Source organism: Elephas maximus, chromosome 23, assembly GCF_024166365.1.
Source record: "Elephas maximus indicus isolate mEleMax1 chromosome 23, mEleMax1 primary haplotype, whole genome shotgun sequence".
In the NCBI taxonomy this organism is placed as follows: Eukaryota; Metazoa; Chordata; class Mammalia; order Proboscidea; family Elephantidae; genus Elephas; species Elephas maximus.
In genome coordinates, this window is record NC_064841.1 from 67,708,056 (window position 1) to 67,731,660 (window position 23,605).

The 23,605-nt window shown below is 39.0% G+C and overlaps 1 protein-coding gene across 1 annotated transcript in view; it reads right to left on the minus strand.

The window, feature by feature from the left end:
- CCDC168 (coiled-coil domain containing 168) overlaps nt 1–23,605 on the minus strand; it is a 39,240-nt gene continuing 15,635 nt past the window's right edge. Inside the window, exon 4 of the mRNA XM_049867663.1 lies at nt 1–23,605. This exon is cut by the window's right edge and continues 5,684 nt beyond it. Coding sequence (XP_049723620.1) covers nt 387–23,605 — 23,219 coding nt within the window. The 3' untranslated portion in view covers nt 1–386.

Here is a 23,605-nt window from a genome sequence, read left to right on the forward strand (position 1 = left end):
TTGAGCCTTCATGCTTACTTGAAATTCTCCCTCTTTTAGTTTCTATGTCCCTGCCTTCCTACCTCTCTAGCCATTCGCTCTCGGGCTCACGGGCTGCAGTTCCTCTGACTCACCCTTCAATCGTTGGTGTAGGATGAAGTGAGGGCTTCTCTCTTAGAATTATGAGAAGGCAGCATAAATTAAAGGGAGAGCTCGTGCATGGTAGGAACAAACCCAGTCAGGTGGCTTCCCATTCTAACCCCCTGAAACAACTGTACAAGGCTAATGTAGAAATAAAATACATCACCTTAGACAACACTTCATGAAGAAAGCATCTGTTTTATTTCTTACAGAATACCCCAACAGCAACCAGCTTTCCACTTAAGAGAAATGTAGATATTGTAATATCACTTTTGATGAACTGGACTTGAGCTAAAGGACCCTGAGAATGACCCCAACAACTTTTTGGATGAACTCCATATATTCCAGGAATTTGACATCTTTGCCACCAGGGGAATTCTGAAGTTTCTCTTCCTTAAGGTTTTGGTAGGAACTGTCCAGCGGATGGTTCTGGGAATGACCTCCATCGAGTCTGCTGGTATACAGGCATAAAAAAATGGCTTGCTTTGGTTTGTTGCAGCATGGTGGTTGATATATTCTTGTTGAGGTTTTGGCGCTGACTTATGTCTGCTTTGGAAATACCATTCTGAAAATTCTGATTCATAATTACCCACTTTCTTTTTTCTTGGCCTTTTCTCTTTACTTAGTGTGTAACCATAATCACAGTCCAAGTGAATGTTGTTCTTTCTAAATAAGTCAAATTTTGGCTTCTTTTTTTCTGTGCTTTCTAGATGTGTGTGAGGTTTGCCTTGATTTTCTGCAAGATGTAATTTGATGTTTGATTGAGTTAAGGGAACAACAGAGTAGCTTGTTTTGCTTGTTGTAGTCCATGAGAGTTTCTCTTCGCTGAACGATACAGATGACATGGACTGAATTTTTGCAGTATTTAAGGAACTATGGCAAAACCAACCAGGAGATTGCATTTTGGAAGATGATCTATATTTCTTCTTTTTGTGGGGTTTATAAGAACGTGGTGGCATAATTAAGGTGTGTTTTTTACAGCCTCTAATACTATGGGAACGTGAATCTTCACTGTAGAATTGTTTCAAATCAGTTTTGATATTTTCCAGAGGAATGACTCCTTGTAATTCAAATGGAATACTTCGTGGTTCCTGACTTAAATAAGGGCTGGCTTCTAAAAATATGTATTCCTCACTCTCATATACTTCGAGAGACGGACATTTCTCTACGTTAGCTGAGCTCTCCATATTTGTCTGAACATCAGTAATGCCTTCAGAAATCTCAGTTGAATGTGTATCAGTGAAACTCACATTTCCCTGAGATTTAAAGTCCAAAGATTTGTATGTATCTGTTTTTTGAAACCAGACGTGATATTCTTTATCTTTTTCTGGAGTTGCCGGAGGTTTTGATTCTGAAACGTGAGTCTCTTTTAGCACTGTGCTGTGCAGATCAGAGGCAGAAGCACCCACCTGAGTCGGCTCTGGAAATTTTCCGATCGGTGATGAGCTTTCAGGAGGACTTGGGTTTCTGAAAGAGATACGTGGTTCTAACGGTTTTTTATCAACTGGCAGATCAAGACTTTCTCCAACATCGTCTACTTTTTTACATATCGTACTTGTATTTAATTCACGTTGGGGAAGTGCATTTGTTTGAGGGGATGTACTCTCAGCAGTAAGGCCCAGGTGAAAACAAAGGTATTTGTATTGTAAATCAAGATCTATTTTATGAAGAGATTTCTCCTCAAACAATAACAAAACTTTGTTTCTTCGTTTTGGAACTTTGACAGCAGAATGAATACATTTCGATAAAGGTTTCCTTCTGCCCTGAACACTGGCCGCTGCATAGGATTCTCTTACAATTTTGGGAAATGCTTTCATCTGAATCTCCAATGTTTTCATAGAAAAGTGCATGAGAAGTTTATCTTTTTCTTCTACTGAGCAGTTATTGAGAACATGAGGCGATGGCATCTCATTACCAGCAGGGGTCATGGAGGATTTTCCACCGAATACCAGTTTATGAGCACTCTTTAACTTTGTAATCATCTCCTCATTGCCACTTGAAACATTAACAATCAGTGGCTTCATACAGCGGACAGGTGATTCTTTTTGTCTTAAATTAAGTTCCAAAGTATCAATCCCTTCTAGAGACATAACACACGCTGTTTTATATCTTGGATACGGCCCCCAACTGCTATCTTCTTCTGAAAGAGCTTGTTTTGGATGAGTGTCCAACTTCTGGAAGGATTTATCTGCTATTTCTGGTATCAGACTCAGTTTTATTTCAAGGGCTTTTGAATCTAAGGGGTTAATGAGTTTATTTCTTCCTTCAGTAGTAAAATCAAAAAAGGGTGTTGGTTGCAATTTGGGATATGCTGTTGTTGACGACTTCAAGTCATCGGGTTCATGGTCTTGCACTTTCTCCAGTTTATCAGCAGGAACTCTGTCTTTGAACTTGACGGAAGCGAGTGATTGTTCCTCTAAAGACTCGTCTCTTTGGTTGCCAAACTTTTGATTCCTCTCAGCCATCATATTTTTTCCCTGGGATTCAAGGACATCTTTAATTTCTTCACTAACAGGAAGTGAACTTTCTGTACTTGTACCATCTGCCACTATTTTCATTTCATTCCTTTCAGTTTGGGGTGGTACGGGCACGGGGGAATAAACAGATCCTGGTAAAGCTTTTTGTTGTTGCATCTTTTGTATGGTTGTGTCCCATACTGGTTCGTTCGAATCCTTTTGCTTGGGTGGTGAAGCACACTCCGTGGTACCAGAGAGTTGTATCCCACATTGTGATTTCTCCACCCCTAGAGGTGGAACATTCATACTTATGGGACTTTCCCTATGTGTATCTACATTTTCCTTTGGATCTTTAAGTACCACTGGGCACTTTGTGGGTTCCAGAATGAGTTCGGTTATATTTTCTTCTTGATCAATAATCTGCAAACCAGGTTCTTTTATACTTTTTGAGGCACCATGCCCTGGAACAACCTCTTCTGTTTGTGGAGTTAAATTTGTTTTACTTATTTCACCACTAAGGTTCGCCTGGACACTAAGAAGTTTCTTCATTTGTTGTTCATCAACCCCGAATGGCTGGGAATCTTCTGGGACTGCTTTTGTAAAATTCTCTTTCCCTTCTTTTACAGTGCTTGAGGAAGCCCGCTGAGCAACTGCCCTCGCACTTGGTGATTTCTTCCGGAATTTCGAATGACAGCTTCTCCGTTCCCTTTCTGAGTTTGTCTCAGATTCTACTGCTTCTTCAGTGTGAGGTGGACTCATGGTAGAAACAGAGAGGCTTCTGATAAATATTCCTGAGGCACCTTTATTCCACAAATCCACTTTCTTTTGTTTGTCGAAGTTATACTCTAATTTCTTTCTGTTGTTTGGAGTACCATGTCCTGTGATCCTAAGTATCTGTGAAATTGGGTGAGTTGGAGCTTTCATAGTTAAATAGTTGGGGCTCAATTCTCTTTTCAAATCTGTTATTGTTAATCTACCTTTCCGGCCTTCAAATTTGGAAGAAAGAGGAATATAGGCGTAAAATGAATCCAGAACAGTTCTTTGAGAAAGTTTCCGTGGCTGAGTGTTTTGCTTTGCACTTGACACTTCCGGTTCTTCTTTATGTTTTTGCTCGACTGAGCAGTCGTCCATGCTATGAGCGATTGCCTGAGTCTTAATTTGAGATTCCTCTGCCTTTACAGATGGGTCATCCATATTTACAGTAGGGCTTGAGTCCATTTTCATTCTGTCCTTCTCCAGATTCACAGTACTGTTCTTGGGTGTTTCTATTTTCTCCTCTTTTGGTTGTACAGTTTTGCTTGTATCTATGTTTAATTTCTCTTCTTCCTGATTCATGGTACTGTTATTGTTCATTTCTAATTTTTTCTGTTCCAGATTTAGAATAGTGCTTGTGTCATTTTCATTTTTTCCCTCCAGATCTCTAGAGTGAAGTAGAAAACCCAACTGGGGAACAAGAGATTTCTGAAGTGATTCTAGAATACATCCCACCAGTTCGGAAACAAGGATTGCTGGCACTTTTTTTCCTCTTGTGTCGTCAAGCTGTGTAATATCCTGTATTTCTGGTAGTACTCTAGGGGACACTGTAGTTTTCTTGTTCACATCTATTTCCAGTACTGTCTTCTGCTCTCCATTTTGAAGTGAAAACTTAAGAGAAAAGATAGAGTTGGACATGCTCTCATGTTTACTCGCAGACTGCTGCACCATTTGCTTTTTCGTGAACGTTTCTTGTTCTTCCACACTTTGGGAGGTATTCAACTCTGTGACATTCATTTTCTCTGATGATTTTTTTGTCTGGGGTACTAACGCCTGGGGAGAAAGCACTTGGCTTATTCTGCTGTTACTCTGTACACCTTTTCCTGGCTTAACAAATTTACATGAATCCATAGATTCTAGAGATGCTTTTGATGAAATGTCTCGTTGCAGGGCATCTTGCTCTGAAACAGACAATTCTGGTCCTTTTGAACCTGCAGGAGTGCCAAATGTGACAGAGTTTTCCTTGGATACTTTCCTTGACAGTGGAACTGAAACCTTAGGACGCATTTTTCTAATTTTAGTTGGACTAAATGTGCTAAGTGTTTCTGTTTTGTATTTTTCTGGCTGAGCCTTTTGCCCTGTAAAGAGCCATTCCAGCCTTTTCCTACTGCTTATAGTACCGACTCCTGTGAAATAAATGTCCTCTTCCTGTGAATTTAAGACTGAGCGATTCAGATCTCCTTCTGATTTCACTCGCGGAGGTTCCTCACTGTGCCGTACACTGATCAGAAAGTTTAAGGTATACGGTTGCGCCGTCGCTTCCTGTGGCAGATGGTGCTCCGTTCTTTTAAAACTGTTTTCATTATCATCATCAGTGGACGTTCTGTTTGCAAGCTTCTGGGTATCTGATGATTCCTGGTGATTTTGTTGTGGAAGAGAGGGTCCGGTGATTTCTGGTGTGTCTGTGTCCATTTTGATTCCTGAATCCATAAAAAGGGAAGGTGCAGATGGTATGGGAAGAAAAGTCTTTGTCAGCACCACACATGGTTCATCTTTACCTTCAGGCCTTTTTCCCTCTGGTTCTCTAATATTTAACACCAGTTTCCTTGTATTAAGCATATGTGAAATGGGTGAACTCTTTGCACCTTTGCCATGCATCTCCATCTTCCTGTCTACTGTTTTCACCTTGTACCTTTCTTCTTTCTGTGACATATGTTGTTTTGCCGTCCTTACGTCACCATCAATTGCCTCTATTCTCTTTGCATCTGATGCTGCTGAAAGCTGCAGTGGGCACAGAGAGGATTTTCTAATTTCTAACATTTCTTCATCTACTTGTGTACCTTTATCCAGTTGAAGGTCAGATGGAGAAGGTTCAGAAGTATAAATTTTTCTTAGAACCACGTGTGGTGGTTTAGCCTGACTTTCCTGTCCGTTTTGTGCTTGACTTCTAATGTTCAGATGCAGTTCTGTTCTGTGGAGCCCATTTGAAGGAGGTAATTTCTTTGTCTTCAGAGTTACAGCTGTGGGTTGCATTGTGTCTCTTTCAGCTACTGTTTTTTCTCTGTCCCTCTCTTCTTTCCGAAGCATAAGTTGTTTTCTGTGTTTGATATCTTTTGTGATATCACCATCAATTGATTCTCTAAGTATGATTTCCCTTGCATTTGCCATTGTCTGCAAAATGGAGCCTGTACTTCCTAGCATTTCCTCATCCACTTGTATTTCTTTATCCAATTTGAGGTGAGACAGAGATGGCAATGAAGTAGAAGGTTGAGTCAGAAGCACACCAGGTTCATGGCTGCACTCCTGTACCTTCTCTTCTTGATGTTTAGGGAGCATTACGATGTTTGCTATTTCCGCTCCATCCTCTTCCTTTTGTTCTGGCATATGTTGTCTTCCTTTTTTCAGGCTGATTAAGACATCACTAGTCATTGGCTTTGCATATACTACTTCCCCAGAATCTGATGATTCTTGGACGTTGACTTGTGAAAAGGAGGATCTTGTTAATATTGGCATGCCTTCTTCCTGGATTCTGTTATTCATTTGAAGGAGAGGTGGGGAAGATCTAGAAGCACAAGTTTTAGTCAGCATTCTATCTGGATCGCCTTTATCTCCTTGGACCTTTTCCTCTTGCTCTTTAGTTTTCACGTCACTTAGGTTGTGTGTATGTAAATTAGGTGGTTTCTTTGCCTTTAAATACATATCATTGGGAGCCACTATATCATTCATATCCATGGTTTTTTCTCTATCCTCTTCTCGCTGTAGCATCTGTTCTCTTAATTCTTTTACATCACTTGAGAGTTTTCCAGCAATCGTTTCAGGATATGCTATTTTCTCTGCATCCGATGATTCCTTGGACTTTAGTTGTGGAAGAGGCAATTTTGTAATTCTTACCATGTATCCCTCTCCTTCTGCGGTATCATATTTAAGATGTGGTAGAGTAAGTAAAGAGACACAAATGGTTTTCAGACCTAGAACGAGTTCATTTTTGTCTTCCTGCAACGCTCTCTCTTGCTCTTCAATTTCCCACTGTAAGTTATTTGCCTTCAAATCCGTATTTGTTGGGAGCATTTTGCCTTTCATATCTATTTTGAGTCTATCTTCCTCTTCCTTCTGTGTTATAGACCGTACTGATCCTTTTCCGCTGCATAACATATAATCATCAATTGACTCATTATATGCTTTTTTGAAGGAATCTGATGGATCTTGACTCTTTGGTGATGGAAAACAGGATTGTGTTATTCCTAGTTTGCCTTCTTTTTCATTCATTCTAGTGTTCCGTTTAAGGTATGGAGAAGGTACGGAAGCAGAAGTTTTTCTGAGAACCATTCCTGGTTTACCTTTGCCTTCCTGAGCTTTATCTCCTCGCTCTTTAATATTCAAAGGTAGTTTCTTTCTATTGGATAGATGTGGGGATGGCTTTGATTTCAAAGTTATTAATTTGGGGAGTGTTATACCTTTCCTATCTTCCATTTTTTTCCCGTATTTTGCCTCTGTATGTGGCATATGCCGATTTGTTTTTATTACATTATATGAGCTATTTGACTCTGCACATCTGATTTTCCCTGCATCTGATGGTACATGAGTCTTTAATTGTGAAAGAGAGCATCTCGCAATTTTAAGTGAGTCTTTGTCTACTTTGATTCTTGTATCCAATCTATGGTGAGATGCAGAAGGCATGGAAGTATGAGTTTTTGTCAGAATTACATCAGGTTCTCCTTTTCTTTCCAGCTCCAGTTCTACTTTCCTTTTAATGCTCCACTGTGGTTCCTTTCTCTTGGTCAGAGAACCATCCTCAGTGATGCTGAACATAAATGGAAGTGGTGATGTTTTTGCTTTGAAAACTGTGTCTTTGGGGTGCATCAACCCATTCGTGGCTGTTTTTACTAAGTCTTCTTTCTGTTGTAGATGTCGTTTTCGTTTCTTTGTAGGGCTCAAAATGTTACTCTCCATTGACTCTGCAGATGCTATTTGCCCAGAAGCCAATGATTCCCAGAGCTCAAGATGTGGCACATAGTCTCTTATTATTCCTAGCTCACCCTCTTCTTTTATTGTGTCTAATTTAAGGTGAGTTGAAGAAGTTGCAAAAGTACAAGTTTTGCTCAGGATCACAACTGTTTTACCTTTACCTTCCTGCCCCCTTTTTTCTTGCTCTTTAATGGTCAACCGAAGTTCATTTGTATTGAGTATTTGGGAAAGGGGTGATTTCTTTGCCTTCAAAGCCAGGTACTTAGGATGCATTATACCCTTCTCAACAGCAATGTTTACTTCGTCCTCTCTTTGTCTCATGTATTTTGTTCTTTGTAAATCACTTAAGATATCATTCAAAGTCGACATTGCATATTTTTGTTTACCTGCAACTGATGGTTCCATGTGACATGGCGGTGGAAGAAAAGATCTTGCTACTCTTAGTTTGTCTTTCTTGCTTTCTGCACCTGTGTCTAATTTAAAGTGACATTGAGACGGTATTGTCAGCACCTCTGCTCGTTTACCTTTTCTTTCCTGTAGATATCCCGTTTTCTCTTTTATATTCATCTGTACTTCTCTAGTTTTGGGTCCACTACCTCTAGTGATACTGCACACATGTGAAAGTGGTAATTTCTTTGCCTTGGAGGCTGTGCCTTTGGGGTGCGTTATGTATCTCGCATTTAATGTTTTTCCTCTCTCCTCTCCTATCTCTGGCTTGTACTCCTGTACTGTTTTTACATCATTTGGGATATCATTCCCAATTGACTTCGTATGTGCTATTTTCCCGGAATCAAATGATTTCTGGGGCTGTAGTTGTAAAATAGCGGATCTTGTTGTTTCTCGTGTATCTTTTTCTCTTTCTATTCTTTTGTCCAACTCATGGTGAGTTAGAAAAGATTCATGAGCCCAATTTGTGGTCAAGGATGCTTCCTTTTCACATTTACCTTCCTTAAGGTTCAATGATAGGTCCTGTGGAAATGCTTTCTTTACTTTCAAATCTTTACCTCTTGGATGTATTATTTCTCCTGTGGCTGATGTCTGTACTTTATCCTCTTCTTTCTGTAGCATACATTTTTCTGCTTTTTGTGCATCACTAATAATATCACCCCCAATGGACTCTTTACTAGCTGTTTTCACTGCATCGGATGATTTCTGGTGTGACAGTTCTGAAAGAGAGTTTCGTTTTATTTCCATTATATTTTCCTCTATTTTCATTCCTGTATCTAATTTTAGATGAGATGGGGGTGGTATGGAAGTGCTGGTATTAGACAGAACTTTACTTGGTTTACCTTTAGCTTTTTGTACCTTCTTCTCTTGCTGTTTGATGTCCAACTGAAATTCCTGTGAAACCAATGATTTCATTTTCTTCAAAGGTATAACTTTAGCCACTTTTACTTTCTCTTCTTCCTGCATCATATGTTCTTTGGCTTTTTTTACACTGTTTGAAATGTCACCACAAATAGACCTTTTATATGCTATTTTCTTTGTATATGGTGGCTCCTGAAGATTTAGTTGTGGAAAAGATCTTGTTTTTATTAGCATGTCTTCCTCTCCTTTTATTCTTGTGTTCAATTCAGAGTAAGGTGGAAGAGAGATGGAAGCATAAGATTTACTCTGAATCCCGGTTTGTTTTTTATCTTCCTGAATCTTTTTCTCTTTTTCTTTGATGTTCACTGGCAGTTTCTCTGAAATCGAAGGTGTCTTGGCTTTCAAAGCTACTCCTCTGGGGTGTGTTATTTCTTCCAAAGCCATTTCCCCTCTACCTTTATCTTTCTGTGCTATATGTTTGGCTTTTCTAATTTGGCTCAAAAGATCATCATTTGACTCTTCAAGTATTTTCATTGTATCTGATGTTTCCTGGAGTGTTAGTGGTGGACAACGAAATCTTGTTATTCCTTGCATGCCTTCCTCTCCTTTTATTCCTGTGTCTAATTCAGGGTAAGGTGGAAGAGGGATAGAAGCATAAGATTTACTCTGAATTCCAACTTGTTTATCTTTGTCTTCCTGCATTTTTTTCTCTTTGATGGTCAGTGGCAATTTCTCTGAAATTGAAGGTTTCTTGGCTTTCAAAGCTACTCCTTTGGGATGCGTTGTTTCTTCCAGAGCCATTTCCCCTCTATCTTTCCGTGCCATATGTTTCGCTTTTATAATTTGGCTTAAAAGATCATCATTTGACTCTTCAAGTATTTTCATTGTGTCTGATAATTCCTGGAGTGTTAGTGGTGGACAACGAAATCTTGTTATTCCTTGCATGTCTTCCTCTCCTTTTATTCCTGTGTCTAATTCAGGGTAAGGTGGAAGAGGGATGGAAGCGTAAGATTTACTCTGAATCCCAACTTGTTTATCTTTGTCTTCCTGCATCTTTTCCTCTTTTTCTTTGACGTTCAGTGGCAGTTTCTCTGAAATTGAAGGTTTCTTGGCTTTCGAAGCTACTCCTTTGGGATGTGTTGTTTCTTCCAAAGCCATTTCCCCTCTACCTTTATCTTTCTGTGGCATATGTTTCGCTTTTCTAATTTGGCTTAAAAGATCATCAGTTGGCTCCTCATATATTTTCATTGTATCTGATAATTCCTTGAGTGTTAGTGGTGAACAACGAAATCCTGTTATTCTTTGCATGCCTTCCTCTCCTTTTATTCCTGTGTCTAATTCAGGGTAAGGTGGAAGAGGGATAGAAGCACAAGATTTACTCTGAATTCCAACTCGTTTATCTTTGTCTTCCTGCATTTTTTTCTCTTTGATGGTCAGTGGCAATTTCTCTGAAATTGAAGGTTTCTTGGCTTTCAAAGCTGCTCCTTTGGGATGCGTTATTTCATCCAGAGCCATTTCCCCTCTACCTTTATCTTTCCGTGCCATATGTTTCGCTTTTATAATTTGGCTTAAAAGATCATCATTTGACTCTTCAAGTATTTTCATCGTTTCTGATAATGCCTGGAGTGTTAGTGGTGGACAACGAAATCTTGTTATTCCTTGCATGTCTTCCTCTCCTTTTATTCCTGTGTCTAATTCAGGGTAAGGTGGAAGAGGGACGGAAGCGTAAGATTTATTCTGAATGCCAACTTGTTTATCTTTGTCTTCCTGCATCTTTTCCTCTTTTTCTTTGACGTCCAGTGGCAGTTTCTCTGAAATTGAAGGCTTCTTGGCTTTCAAAGCTACTCCTTTGGGATGCATTATTTCTTCCAAAGCCATTTTCCCTTTACCTTCATCTTTCTGTGGCATATGTTTCACTTTTCTAATTTGGCTTAAAAGATCATCATTTGACTCTTCAAGTATTTTCATTGTATCTGATAATTCCTGGAGTGTTAGTGGTGAACAACAAAATCTTGTTATTCCTTGTAGGTCTTCCTCTCCTTTTATTCCTGTGCCTAATTCAGGGTAAGGTGGAAGAGGGATGGAAGTGTAAGATTTATTCTGAATGCCAACTTGTTTATCTTTGTCTTCCTGCGTCTTTTCCTCTTTTTCTTTGATGTTCAGTGGCAGTTTCTCTGAAATTGAAGGTTTCTTGGTTTTCAAAGCTACTCCTTTGGGATGCGTTATTTCTTCCAAAGCCATTTTCCCTTTACCTTCATCTTTCTGTGCAGTATGTTTCGCTTTTCTAATTTGGCTTAAAAGATCATCATTTGACTCTTCAAGTATTTTCATTGTATCTGATAATGCCTGGAGTGTTAGTGGTGAACAACGAAATCTTGTTATTCCTTGTATGTCTTCCTCTCCTTTTATTCCTGTGTCTAATTCAGAGTAAGGTGGAAGAGGGGTGGAAGCGTAAGATTTATTCTGAATGCCAAATTGTTTATCTCTATCTTCCTGCATCTTTTCCTCTTTTTCTTTGGTGTTCACAGGCAGTTTCTCTGAAATTGAAGGTTTCTTGGCTTTCAAAGCTATTCCTTTGGGATGTGTTGTTTCTTCCAAAGCCATTTCCCCTCTACCTTCATCTTTCTGTGGCATATGTTTTGCTTTTCTAATTTGGCTTAAAAGATCATCAATTGGCTCTTCATGTGTTTTCACTGTATCGGGTAATTCCTGGAGTGTTGGTGGTGAACAACCAAACCTTGTTATTCCTTGCATGCCTTCCTCTTCTTTTATCCTAGTATCCCGTTTCAGGTGAGGTGGAGAAAGAATGGAAGCACAGGGTTTACTCAGAACTGCATCTAGATGACCTTTACCTTCCTGCATCATTTTTTCTTGTTCTTTAATGCTCCACTGTGGTTCCTCTCCATAACATATATATTTGAAAAGTGTTTTATTTGCTTTCAAAGGGATACATTTGAGGCCCATTAAATCTTTTACATATAACACATTTCCTCTCTCTTCCTTTTTCTGTGGCAGATGTTCTAATTTTGCTCCATTGCTTAAAAAATCTCTATTTGACTCGGCATATGACATTTCCCTGATATCTGATGATGCCTGGGGCTTTAGTGATGAAAGGCAGCTTCTTAGTATTTCTGGTTTATCTTTCTCTACTTTTATTCTTGACTTCAAATTAAAATGTGATGGAGATGGTAAAGAAGCACATAAGCTTGTTGGTTTTATACCTGATTTGCCTTTATCTTTCTGCAGTTTGCTGCCTTGCTTTTTAATGCTCAACTGCAACAACAAGTCTCTTTCATTGAGTATATGTGACAGGGGTGATTCCCTTACTTTCAATATTACAACCTTGGGGTCCATTATTCCTTTCATATCAACTGCTTTTACTCCACCCATCTCCTCTTTCTTCAATATATATTGTTTTTCTCTTCTTACAGTACTTGAGATAACTCCGTCAATTGTCTTTTTATTCCATTTGAGGTAAGGTGAAGAAGATATGGAATCATATATTTTTCTCACAACCACATCGGACTCACCGTTTCTATGTTTTATATTTGCCATTTTCTCTTTTATGTTCCACTGCAGTTCTGGTCTGTTGCTTGGGGTACCAAGGTCAGTAGTATTAAGTATATGTGTAAATACTGATTTCTTTGACTTTAAAGCTCTTCTTTCAGGCCAGGCTATGTCTTTATATCCTTTTTTTATACTATCCTTCTGTCTTTTACTTTCAGGCAAAATAGGCATACAAACATACAGAAAATGTGGAGAAGTTCCACGTAGACATGCTTCATTTTGTACCTTTTGAATTGCATTATGTGATTTCACCTTCTTTCTAACTCTTAGCTTGGGTGAACTACTACTATTTGATATCGAACTCATTACTTGTGCCCCTTCGGGTAATTTCTTTCCTCCTGGAAGTGAAGCATTCAGATATTTTACAGTTTTATTGCATGATTCTAAAGGCAACATTTTGTTTGGTTTTTTAATTTGCCTTGGAATAATCGAGGGCATTCTGTACTCTGGTCCATACTCACATACGGCATTTAGTTGATCTTTACAAAACAAGCCTAATCCTTCTGCCCTGCTTGACAGGGTACCTACTTCCGACAATGCTTCCTTTTCCTGGAGCATTAAATATCCAAGGAGACAGGGATCATTTTTAAGGTAAGGCATATGCTCCTGAAAATTCTCTCCTAAACCTGACAGGCGCTGCTGCTTTTGCTCTTGTCTTGTTTTACTCTTTTGAGTATACACACCTATGTCGTCCATTTGTTCCAACGTTTCTTTGGCCTGTGAAGTTGCATATGCAAAATCCCTAATATTCGTGTTGTCTAATGTTACTGGTTGATTTGGGATATTAACTTCCTGTAGATCTATTTTGGAGTGAGATGCAGGCTTCGGAAGAGGCTTATATGTATATTTTTCATGCTGTTCTTTCTTTCCTGTAATAAGTAGGCGAATTTCTTTTGCATTTGGAGTGTGATCCACAACACTAACTACCTCTTCTGATGCCTTCTTTACACATGGTGTCTGACTCTGAATGACATCCATTGAAGAGGGAAAAGTTGGCTTTGGAATAGTTTGGCACATGCCTTCTGGTGGTTCTTTCCCTGTAAGAACTGAGCCAATTTCTTCTGCATTCAAAGTGTGATCTATGACGTTAACTACTTCTTCTGATGCCTTCTTTACACATGGTATCTGACTTTGAAGTATATACATTGAAGAATGAGAAGCTGGCTTTAGAACAGTCTGGTGTATACCTTCTGTTTTCTTTTCTACGTCTCCTGTAATAAGCAATCCAATTCCTTCTGTACTCAGAGTGTGATCCATGATGCGAACTACTTCTTCTGGTGCTTCTTTTACACAGAGGATCTTACTTTGAAGTAGATCCATCGAAGAGTAAGAAGCCAGCTTTGGAATAGTCTGGTGTATACTTTCTGGTTGTTGTTCTTTTTCTGCAATATGCAAGCCAATTTCTTCCTCATTCAGAATGTGATCCATGGCACTGATTACTTCTTTTGATGCTTTCTTTACACATGGTGTCTGATTTTGAAGTACAGCCATTAAAGAGTTAGAAGCTGGCTTTGGAAAAGTCTGGTGTATACTTTCTGCTTGCTCTTCTTCATTTCCAGCAATAAGTAAGCTGATTCCTTCCGTATTTGAGGTATGACACAATGGGTTATCTCCTGCCTTTAATGATTTCGTTACCTGTGCTGTTTTAATCTGAAGTATATCCATTGAAGAGGGAGAAACAAACATTGGACTAGTCTTGCAGGTACTTTCTTGTTGATGGTCTTCGCTTCCTCTGTTATGCAAATTAATTCTTCCTGAATTTGGAGGCTGATTCACTGGGCTTTCTAATTTGTTTGGTAATTTCTCTACCATTGGACTCGAAACTTTTGAACTCATTTCCTTTGCCGATACTTCTTCCTCTAGCTTTTCAGTATGAAACTGATGTAATATACAAGAGGAAATTGATTCTAGAATGTTTTCTTTAGGAAGGTTTGGTTGCTTTGCTTCCAACATTTTTGAAAAGTTCATTCTCTGTCTGTTTGATTTCAATGGAATATTTGTTAGCTTTAATTCTTCTTTTCCCCATGGATTTACATTTAAATTTATAGAGATGCTAACATTTACTTTCCTTTTTCTATTTACTGCCCGTTTTAAATGAAGAGGTTCCCTATCGGGGAAAGACAGAGAATTCAAAATACTTTTAGGACTGTGGTCTGGTTTCGCATCTCCTTCCTGTACTCCAGATATTTCTTGCTGGAAGTCCAGATTTGTACAAAGAAATTTCTGTCCTTCTGAACCTCGCAAAATGTCAGTGTCCGTTAATCTTGTTCTTTCCAATGGATGCAAAATGTTTCTTCTGTTAACATACACATCTTCTTCCTTAGTCAACTCTCTGGTGTTTTCCAAAGAAAGAGGGTCCATAAGGGGGCAAGTAACAGAACTCAGATTTGTTGCTGAAATACTTTCTTGTTTCAGCAGTTCTTGCTGCTTGTAAGCCTTCTGTTGAGATGTATCCATCTCTGTAAAAAGCGTATTTTGTACTTTTGAACTTAATGAAGTATCAGTTTTCTCTGGCCTTGGAATTGAAAATAAATGTTTGGCAATGTCTGCATCACCTTCCTTTAATTTTTGCTTAATAAGAACTTCAAATTCCGTATTTGTTCTAATTCTTGGGATGTCAAACCAAGTGTAATTGATTTCCGTTTTTTGTGAAGAGAGATCAGGATATGTTTCTCTTTCCAAATCTACTTTTAACTTGAGCTGGTTGGGCTCCTTCTTCAGTTTGCTAATCACTAACTGATTTCTATGTTGTGGGAGAATGTCTAATAAAACAGTTTGGTGCCTCTCTCTTTGCTTTCTAATACAGTGCTTTGTTTTTTTAACATTTCTTGACAAATCACTCTTATAAATGGACTCTGAGGCTGACGTTTTTCTTTCATTTACTGATTTCTTCAGCTTTAGCTGTGGAGGAATGGGGATCGGCTTTCTTTTCTTGTCTTTTTCCCTTTTTTCTTCTATGAACCCTTTAAAGTGAGATGGAATATATCCAGAGTCACAAGTAGTTTTCAGAACTAAATTGGCTACATTTTCGCCTTGCTGGAATTCCTTCTTCTGTTTCTTAATGTTACATCTTAGTTCCTTTTTACTGCTTTGGGCTCCAGATCCTGTAATATTAAGTAGCTGGAAAACAAGTGTTTTCTTTGCCTTCATATTTTTCCTTTTGGGATATATGGTGCTTTTCATGATATCTGTTCTTTTATCTCTGTGGCATATAGCTTCAGGAGAAATGTGGACCTTTGTATAAACAGAATCCAAGATAATCCCTGGACCGCACAACCTGTGCTGTCCCCCTTGTGTGGCCAAGTTCCTGTTCAATTCCTTTCCATCTCTTTGTTTGAATGTGCCAAGATGCTCTGTTGTGTTAATAAGCTGTGCTCCACCTGGTGAATATTCTAGAACTGGACTGAAACCTACTTTTGCTTTCATGTCTGCTGCTATTTTAAATTCTTTCTTCTTCCCAATTTTTTTCCTCCTCTTCTCCTGTTCTTTAATAAGCAAAAGTACTTCTTCTGTACTTCTGGACATATGATCCGTACTTGAAATATTTGCATTGTTTGATATCTTCTTTACCTCTTGACCTGAAACGTTTAAAATTATATCTCTTATTTTTACATCTTCCTTTGGCGTTTCAGTGTGAAGCTGATCCAGTATGCAAGAGGACATGGGCTCTGGAATAATTCCTGTGAAAGGCTTCTGTTGCTGGGCTTTTACCTCTGGGATAAGAAATTCTGCTTTTGAACTCGATAGGCCCTTAGTTAACGTCAATCCTTTTTTCTTCTGTGGAATTGAGAATGTTAAGTCTTGTTTTGTTTTAACTCCTATTGTCTTTTCTAAATGAAGAGATTCCTTCATGGGGCAAGGAAGAGATTCCAGGCTGGTCTCAGGAATCATTTCTAGTTTCTGCATTTCTTGCTTCAGAAGAGAATTCTGTTCCTGGGCCTCTTGCCCTTGAATGAAGACTTCTCCTCTTCTACTTCTTGGTGCAATGTAATTAGGTTCTTCTACCTGTGACGTTGGCTCAGAGCACACCTTTCTCTGCAAATCTACTTCGAATTTGACATGACGCCTCTTCATTTGTTGTGACCTAATCCTTACCCGTTCCATACATGGTTGGGGCACATCTACTAAGATGCTCTGGCCTTTTTGTTCTCTCATGTATTGTTTGAGGTTTTTAATGTTGCTGGACCTATTAACAGACCCCGAAGATAACATCTGCCTTCCATTGAGTGGTTTCTCTAGCTTTAGCTGTGGAAAAATGAGTACGTCCTCTTTAGGCTTGTCTTCCTCCATATTTATTTCTTCTGTGAGCTTTTGAACGTGAGAAGTCAAGTGTACAGACTCATAAACAGCTTTCGGAACTAGATCTACTACATTTTCACTCTGCTGGGATGGCTTTTCCTGTCTAATGTTACATCGCAATTTTTTATTGTTTCTAGCACCATTCCTAAGAGTGTTGAGCCCCTGGGAAACTGGTGCTTTCTTTGTCTTCAGTTTTACTTGTTTGATACACATAGTATTTTTCACATTTGCTATTTTTGCCTTACTTTTATGTTTTGTAATTTCAGGATATGTAGGTGTGTCAGCATAAACAGAATCCCAGAGATTTCCTGAGATGCTTGACTCTTGCTGTTTCCCGTGCAGGACAAGATGGCCTCGTCTTTCTGCTTCTTTTCCTTCTCTGTGCTGTAATGAATCGCCACACTCTATTGTATCAATAAAACGTGCATCAATTAATGATTTCTCTGCCTTTGGACCCACTACCTTTGGATTTGTTATTGTTTTCCAGTTTGCAGTTTTAAATTCTATCTTCTGCTTTTCAGTGTGAGGCTGGCATAATTTAGAGAAAAAACCAGACTCTGGACTAATCTCTTCTACAACTGCCATCTTTGTCTCTTGTTCTATTAAACCAGTTTCTGTTTTCTGAGGAGTGATGTCCTTGGGGCATCGCGTATTGACGAAGGGTACTTCCAATTTGAAAGGACCAGGCTCTCTCATTTGATCTGCCCCAAACCCAGAAGGCTGGGTAGACTGTGAAGCTGTTGCAAACAAAAGCCGTTGCCCATACTCTCCTTTCTCTCTCGGTTTTGCTTTATTTGGGACACTTCTCGTATCAGAAGGTCCTGCATATATATCCCACATACTAGGTGACTGCTCCATTTCTACGTGTGGTGAAATAGGCATGGACGGGCATATAAAATTTAACTCTGCATTGAAGACAGCTTTGTCTTTCTCTCTTTCCCTCGTCTGGGCTTTAAAGTTCTGTTCCTGTTTTTTATTAATGCTTCCAGTTGAATGGCCTGTGGTATTAAGTGACTGCTTTACCTTCAAAGGTATACCTTTGGGACTTGCACTAGACATGCCAGCTATTCTTAGGCTACCATTCTGTCTTTTAATTTTTTCTGAAGCAGGCAAATGTCTGCCAACAGAATCTAGGACAATTCCTGCTAAACTGCTGTATTGAGCTCTTTCTTTTACAGCGGAATTTCCAATTATCTTTTTACCAGATTGACTGGATGTAGGGGCACCTGTCGGCTTACTCAGTCCTTCACAAATTTCTGACTTTTCCATTTTGGGGAGTGCAATCTTGAGACTCCCTATCATATTTTTTTTTATTTCTAATTTTTCTTCTGGGTTCCCTTTGTAGCTCTGACTTCTAGGGGAAAAAGATTCACCTAAAATGGCATCTTGTGATTTGCCAGGATCAGATTCCATTATGAGATATGAATTTACCATGAAGGTTTTGGTATACACTGGACCTGTTTCTATTAGGTGTTCTTGCTTTTCTTCCTCACTCTCTCCATCATGTAGTTTTGGTTCCTTTAAAATGTTTGAAGCACTTCCCTTCCCAGTGGACTGTGAATGCCTTGCTGTCCCTTCAACTGGTGCTTCTGCTTGTGGCAGCTGTAGACGGCTGAACTTTGATACTCTTGTTGTGTCTGTCCCTGTTTTGGATCTTCTTTGCTTTTTAATGGCAGAGGTATCTGGTGTGAAGTAAATGGTATTTGGAAATGTACCAACCGCATTTTTTCCTCTAAACCTCTCTTTCATTTTGGTTTTAAAATCGGATTCCAGCTTCTTCTTCTGTTTTGTAAGGAGCTGTCCATTGATTTTAAGTATCTGTGAAATTGGTGACTTCTTTTCCTTCCTACTTAGACATTTGGGATTCATTATAATTTTCTTTTCTGATATCTGTACTGGGTTTATCTGGCTTTTACAGTCATATAAAACAGGCATGAGGAAATCTAAAGGCTCCAATAAAGTTGTTCCTAAATGTTGTGGTAACTCTCTCTTTTCCTCTGCAATATAACTCCTCAGATTTTTTGGACGTGCTCCATTAGACTCAGTAACCCTCTCTGTTGTATCAAATGAGAGTTTATCAATCACTAATTTGGGTGGTGGAATCTTAGCAGGGTCAGCAACTGGTATTCCTTTTGGTATTTGATGGCTTTCCTTCACTATGTGGCAGGGCGGGGAATCCAAAACAATGTCTGGAAATGACATTTGTTGCTGCACATCTTGTTCTCTCACGAGACAATCCCAAACTCTTCTTCTTCCTGGACTATACCTTTCATTTGTTGATTTGACCTGGTCAGGCTTTTTTATCTGGTATGTGTCAGACTTGAATGATTGTATATAAGGTGAGACTTCTTTTGGTACAATTTCTTGGCACTGTCTCTCTTCCACTGTTTCTTTGATTGTATCTCTTGAGGGCCTTCTTTTATCACTAGGATATGTATCCCATGCTTTCCTGTCATCTGATTTTTCTTGCTTTATTTGTGTGAGATTGATTGTTTGTCTTGACATGTCTACCTCTGCTTTTAATTTCTTATCCACTTTGATGTCAGATGGAGCAGGCATGGGAGAACGACTGCTATTCAGAAATGCACCTGCTTCGTGTTTCTCTTGTAAGGTCAGTTTCATGTTGTATTTATGCCTACTTTTTAGGTCCTCCCTTTGGCTTGGAGAACTACATCCTGTGTCATAAAATAACTGTGGAATTGGCAGCTTCTTTGCCTTCGTAGTTAAATATTTGTAATTCATAGTTCTTTTCATGTCTCGTAGCTGTACTGTACTTCTCTGGTTTTTACTTTCAGATAAAACAGGCACCGATAAATCAAAAAGCTCCCGGACAATTTCTGGCAAACCTTTTGGAAACCCTGCCTTTTCTTCTATAATCTGACCACCCATATTCCTCCCAGGGCTTTCATCACAAGAAGCACCATTCTCTGTTGTGCCCGCAGACACTTCTTCAATCACTGATTTCTCTGGTTTTGGAGGTGAACTCTTTGGGCTTTCTCTACATTTTATGAGCTTTTGTGCTTTTATGCTCTCCTTCACAATCTGTATTTGTAATGAAACTGGACTCCGATGCACTAATGCTTCTTTGTCCTTTTGGTCTTCCTTTTTATCTTGCAGGTTTGCTTCCGTTGTGATTCTTGGCTTGCATTTCTTCTCAATAGAATCTTTAGAGCAAGCTTCACCTTCATCTGACAGTTTATTTTCCTTTAGCTGATGATCACTGAATATGTCTACTCTAGGAATGTCTGGGAGTGCTGTTGATACGTTAATTATTTTCACATCAGGTGACGCAGACATGAGAGGATGAGTGGTGCTGTGTAATGCTTCCCCCACACTTGCATTCTGTTGCCTCTTTTTCATCTTGTACTTAAAGTTGTGCTGCTTTTTCTTTTTATGACCTCCTGTGTGAAACACTGGGATACTAACTAACTGTGAAATTGGTAGTTTCTTTGCCTTCAACGTTACATGCTTGGGACTCATTATACTTTTCTTGCCTACAAAATCTGTGTAGCTCTGGCTTTTAGGTTCAGATGAAATGAGGGCAATGAAACCTAAAGGTTTTAAGACCGTTGTTAGTGAGTCTTTTTGATTTAATGCCCTTTTCTCAGAAGTAGGACTACCCCATTTCTTTCTAGGAACTGCATCCCAGGGAGTATCATATAGCATTAAACCAATCTCTGATTTCTCTGCATTTGGAAACGGAGTCTTTAGATCTACCATATATTTTATTTCTTCTGGTGTATGGAGACCTTCTTTCACTGGTTCAACTTGAAGAAAATTCATCACGTGTCCAGAAACAGGCTTCAATCCAGTTTTTCTACAGCCTGTTTCTTGCTTCATCTTTTGCACTGTACAAAGCAAATCCTGTGTCTTCCTGCCTTCTGAACTATTCAGTTCAGATTCTGGTTTCCCAGTATCTTTCATTTGATGTGCACTGACATTGAGGTGTGAAACTGATTCTGCTAACACTTTTGTAAGGTTTTTCTCTTCCTTTTCATATTGCATATTCATTTTCCTTGTGTTGCTTGATCTGCTTTTCTTATCAGTCAAATTGGCCCTCCACGCTTCCCCATCACGTGATGACTGCTCTAATTCTGGGTGAGTAGAATTGTATATTTTTACTCTTGCTTCCTCTGTCTCTTCTCTTGATCTGCTATGTGTTTCAACATCGACATTTATATCAGTCGAAACAGGTGTGACAGAAAGATAGGAATTCATGAATATATTCGATACGCCTTGAGATATTTCTTTGACCATGTTTTTAAACTTGCATTCTGGTTTCTTTTTATAGCTCAGGGCACCACACCTAGTGATATTAATTGTCTCTAAAATTGATGGCATCTCTGCTTTCCCAGGTACACACTTAGAGATTTGCGCTGTATTTCTCTGCCCTTGAAATTCAGATAAAGCAGGCCTAGAGAAATCAAAAGACTTGAAGACTGGTATGCTTGCCTTTCCTTCAACGATATGACCATCAAGTTCCCATCCACGGCTTCCCTCACACGGTTTATCTATTTTCTTGTGTGAAAGTACATCAATTGCTGATTCCCCTAAAGTTTGAGGTGAAACGTTTGGATCTACTGCATATGTTATACCTTTTTGTGTTGTGATGTTTTTTTCTGATGTCTTGACTTGAAACACATCCCTTAGAATGCGAGATATAGTCTCTAAATTTGTTTCCGGGAAAGCTGTTTGTCGTGGCATCTCTTGCTCTGCAGCAAACAGTTCTTGATTTTTTCTACTTTCTGAACTGTTCAAATCTGCATCCAGTCTAACAAGGCCTGGCTCTTTCTTTGGATACTCAGAGGACATGGCTTGTTGGGTGCAGTATGGAAAAGTTTCCAGTAAAGCTTTGTCCTCTTTCTCTTCCTGCACTTTCGCTTCTCTGTCATTTAAGGTACAGCCCTTATCGATGGAATAGGTACGTGGTACCTGACTGGATCTTGTTTTTCTTAGCCTGTCTGTCTCTATTTCTATGTTATCATAAGTTTTAATGTCAGGTGAAACTGGTACAGAAGCGATATGAGTACTTAAAAAGGCATCTGGCACACTTTTCCCTTGCTGCATCTCTTTCATTTTGACTTCAAAGTTGCATTTCTCTTTTTTTCCTTGGTTTGGGTTGACACTTGTAGTGACACTAAGCATTTGTGCAACTGGTGGCTTTAGTGGATTCAAAGTTACACATTTGGTACTCACTGTACTTTTTCTTCTGTCTGATAACTGTGCCGTGTTTTTCTGTCCTTTAGATTCTGATAATACAGGCATGGGAAAATCAAAAATCTGTAGAGTTCTCACTTGTAAATCTTTTTGTAACCTCATCTTTTCCTCTGGAATAGAACTAGCAGATTCCTTTCTAGGGCCTGTTTCAAAGGGGATGTCGCTGTTTGTCGTAACATGTAAAAACTCACTAATTGATTTCTCTGACATTGAATATGAAATCTTCGGACTCCCCGTATTTTTAAAGCTTTTTTGTGTTTTTATTCTTTTTTGTAGCATCTCAAGTGGAAATGAATCCAAAATAGAATAAGAAATAGTCTTTAATAGTTTTCGCGTGGCAGGTGTTTGTAGCTGTAGTTCTTGAGCCGTAGTAATTGGTTCTGGGATTTTTTCACTTTGTGAAGTTTTCATTCCTAGGTCTGATTTCACGATGTTAGACTCCTTCATTTCGTGAATATTGAAACTGAAGTGTTGGGAATTCAGCGGGACTGCTCCCAGTAAGCCTTCAGCATTCTCTTCCTCCCTACCTAGGTCTTTGACTTCTTTAGTGCCATTTGATATACTGCCTTTCTTATCACTAGAATCTACACACCAGGTTCTCTCTTCATTGGGTGATGGCTCTTGTTGTTGCAATTCATGCCTGATTCCTGTTTTACACAGCATGTTTGTCTCTACCTTTATTTTATTATGCATTTTAATGCCAAGTGAAATAGGTACAGGAGAGGATCTGACATTTTGGAATATATCTGCCACAAGCTTACCTTGTCTCATCATGGTTTTGAAGTTGAGTTGTAATTGCCTTCTGTTGCTTGGTGTGCCACATCCTGTGACATTAAATGCCTGGGAAATTGGTGTCTTCTTTGCCTTCAAAGTAGCACATTTGGGACTCATTTTATTTTTCTTGTCTGTAAGTTTTAAATAGTTTCTTTCTCTTTTAGATACAGGCAAAGCAAGCATGGAGAAATCAAAAGACTTCAGAATTGTTGCCAGTAATTCTGACGCTAGTCCTTCCTTTTTTTCTGCAGTTAGATCTTCCAGAACCCTCCTCTGAAATTCATCAGATGGGACCCCAGAGTCTCTTATATGAATTAAAAGTTCAACAACGTGTGATTTCTGGGTCTTCAAAGGTAGATTTTTTCGATAACCACACCCTGGGATGTTAAATATCTGTGAAATGGGCGTCTCCTTTGCCTTCATAATTGCACATTTGAGACTTTTTTTGTTTTTGAAGGCTCTATATTTAATTGTCTTTCTTTGCCTTTTAGATTCAGATAGATCGGGTGTAGCAAAATCCAAAGGCTCTAGGACAGTTGCTTGTAGATTAGTTAATTCTGCCTTTTCTTCTTTGTCAGGGCTGTGCAACTCCCCTGTGTGGCTTCTATCTGTTGGGGCACCCCATTTTATCGCACCAATTAATACGTCGCCAGTTTTTAGGGATTCCTCTGACTCTAGAGGAGGATGCTTTGAACTCATTGTACACTTTGTGCCATTTTGTTTCTGGAGGCTTTTCTTTGGCTCTTCAAACGGAATTGGATCTGGGGGCTGCACCTGCTGTGGTACATCTATTTCTGTAACAAACAAAACTCCCCTACTTCCTTGCTTTTCTGATTCGTCAAGGTCAAGCCCTTTTGCCTGACCTGAGGAGAATATGAAATGTTGACTGAATTGTGGAATTACTTTTAATAATGCCTCCTGTTCAC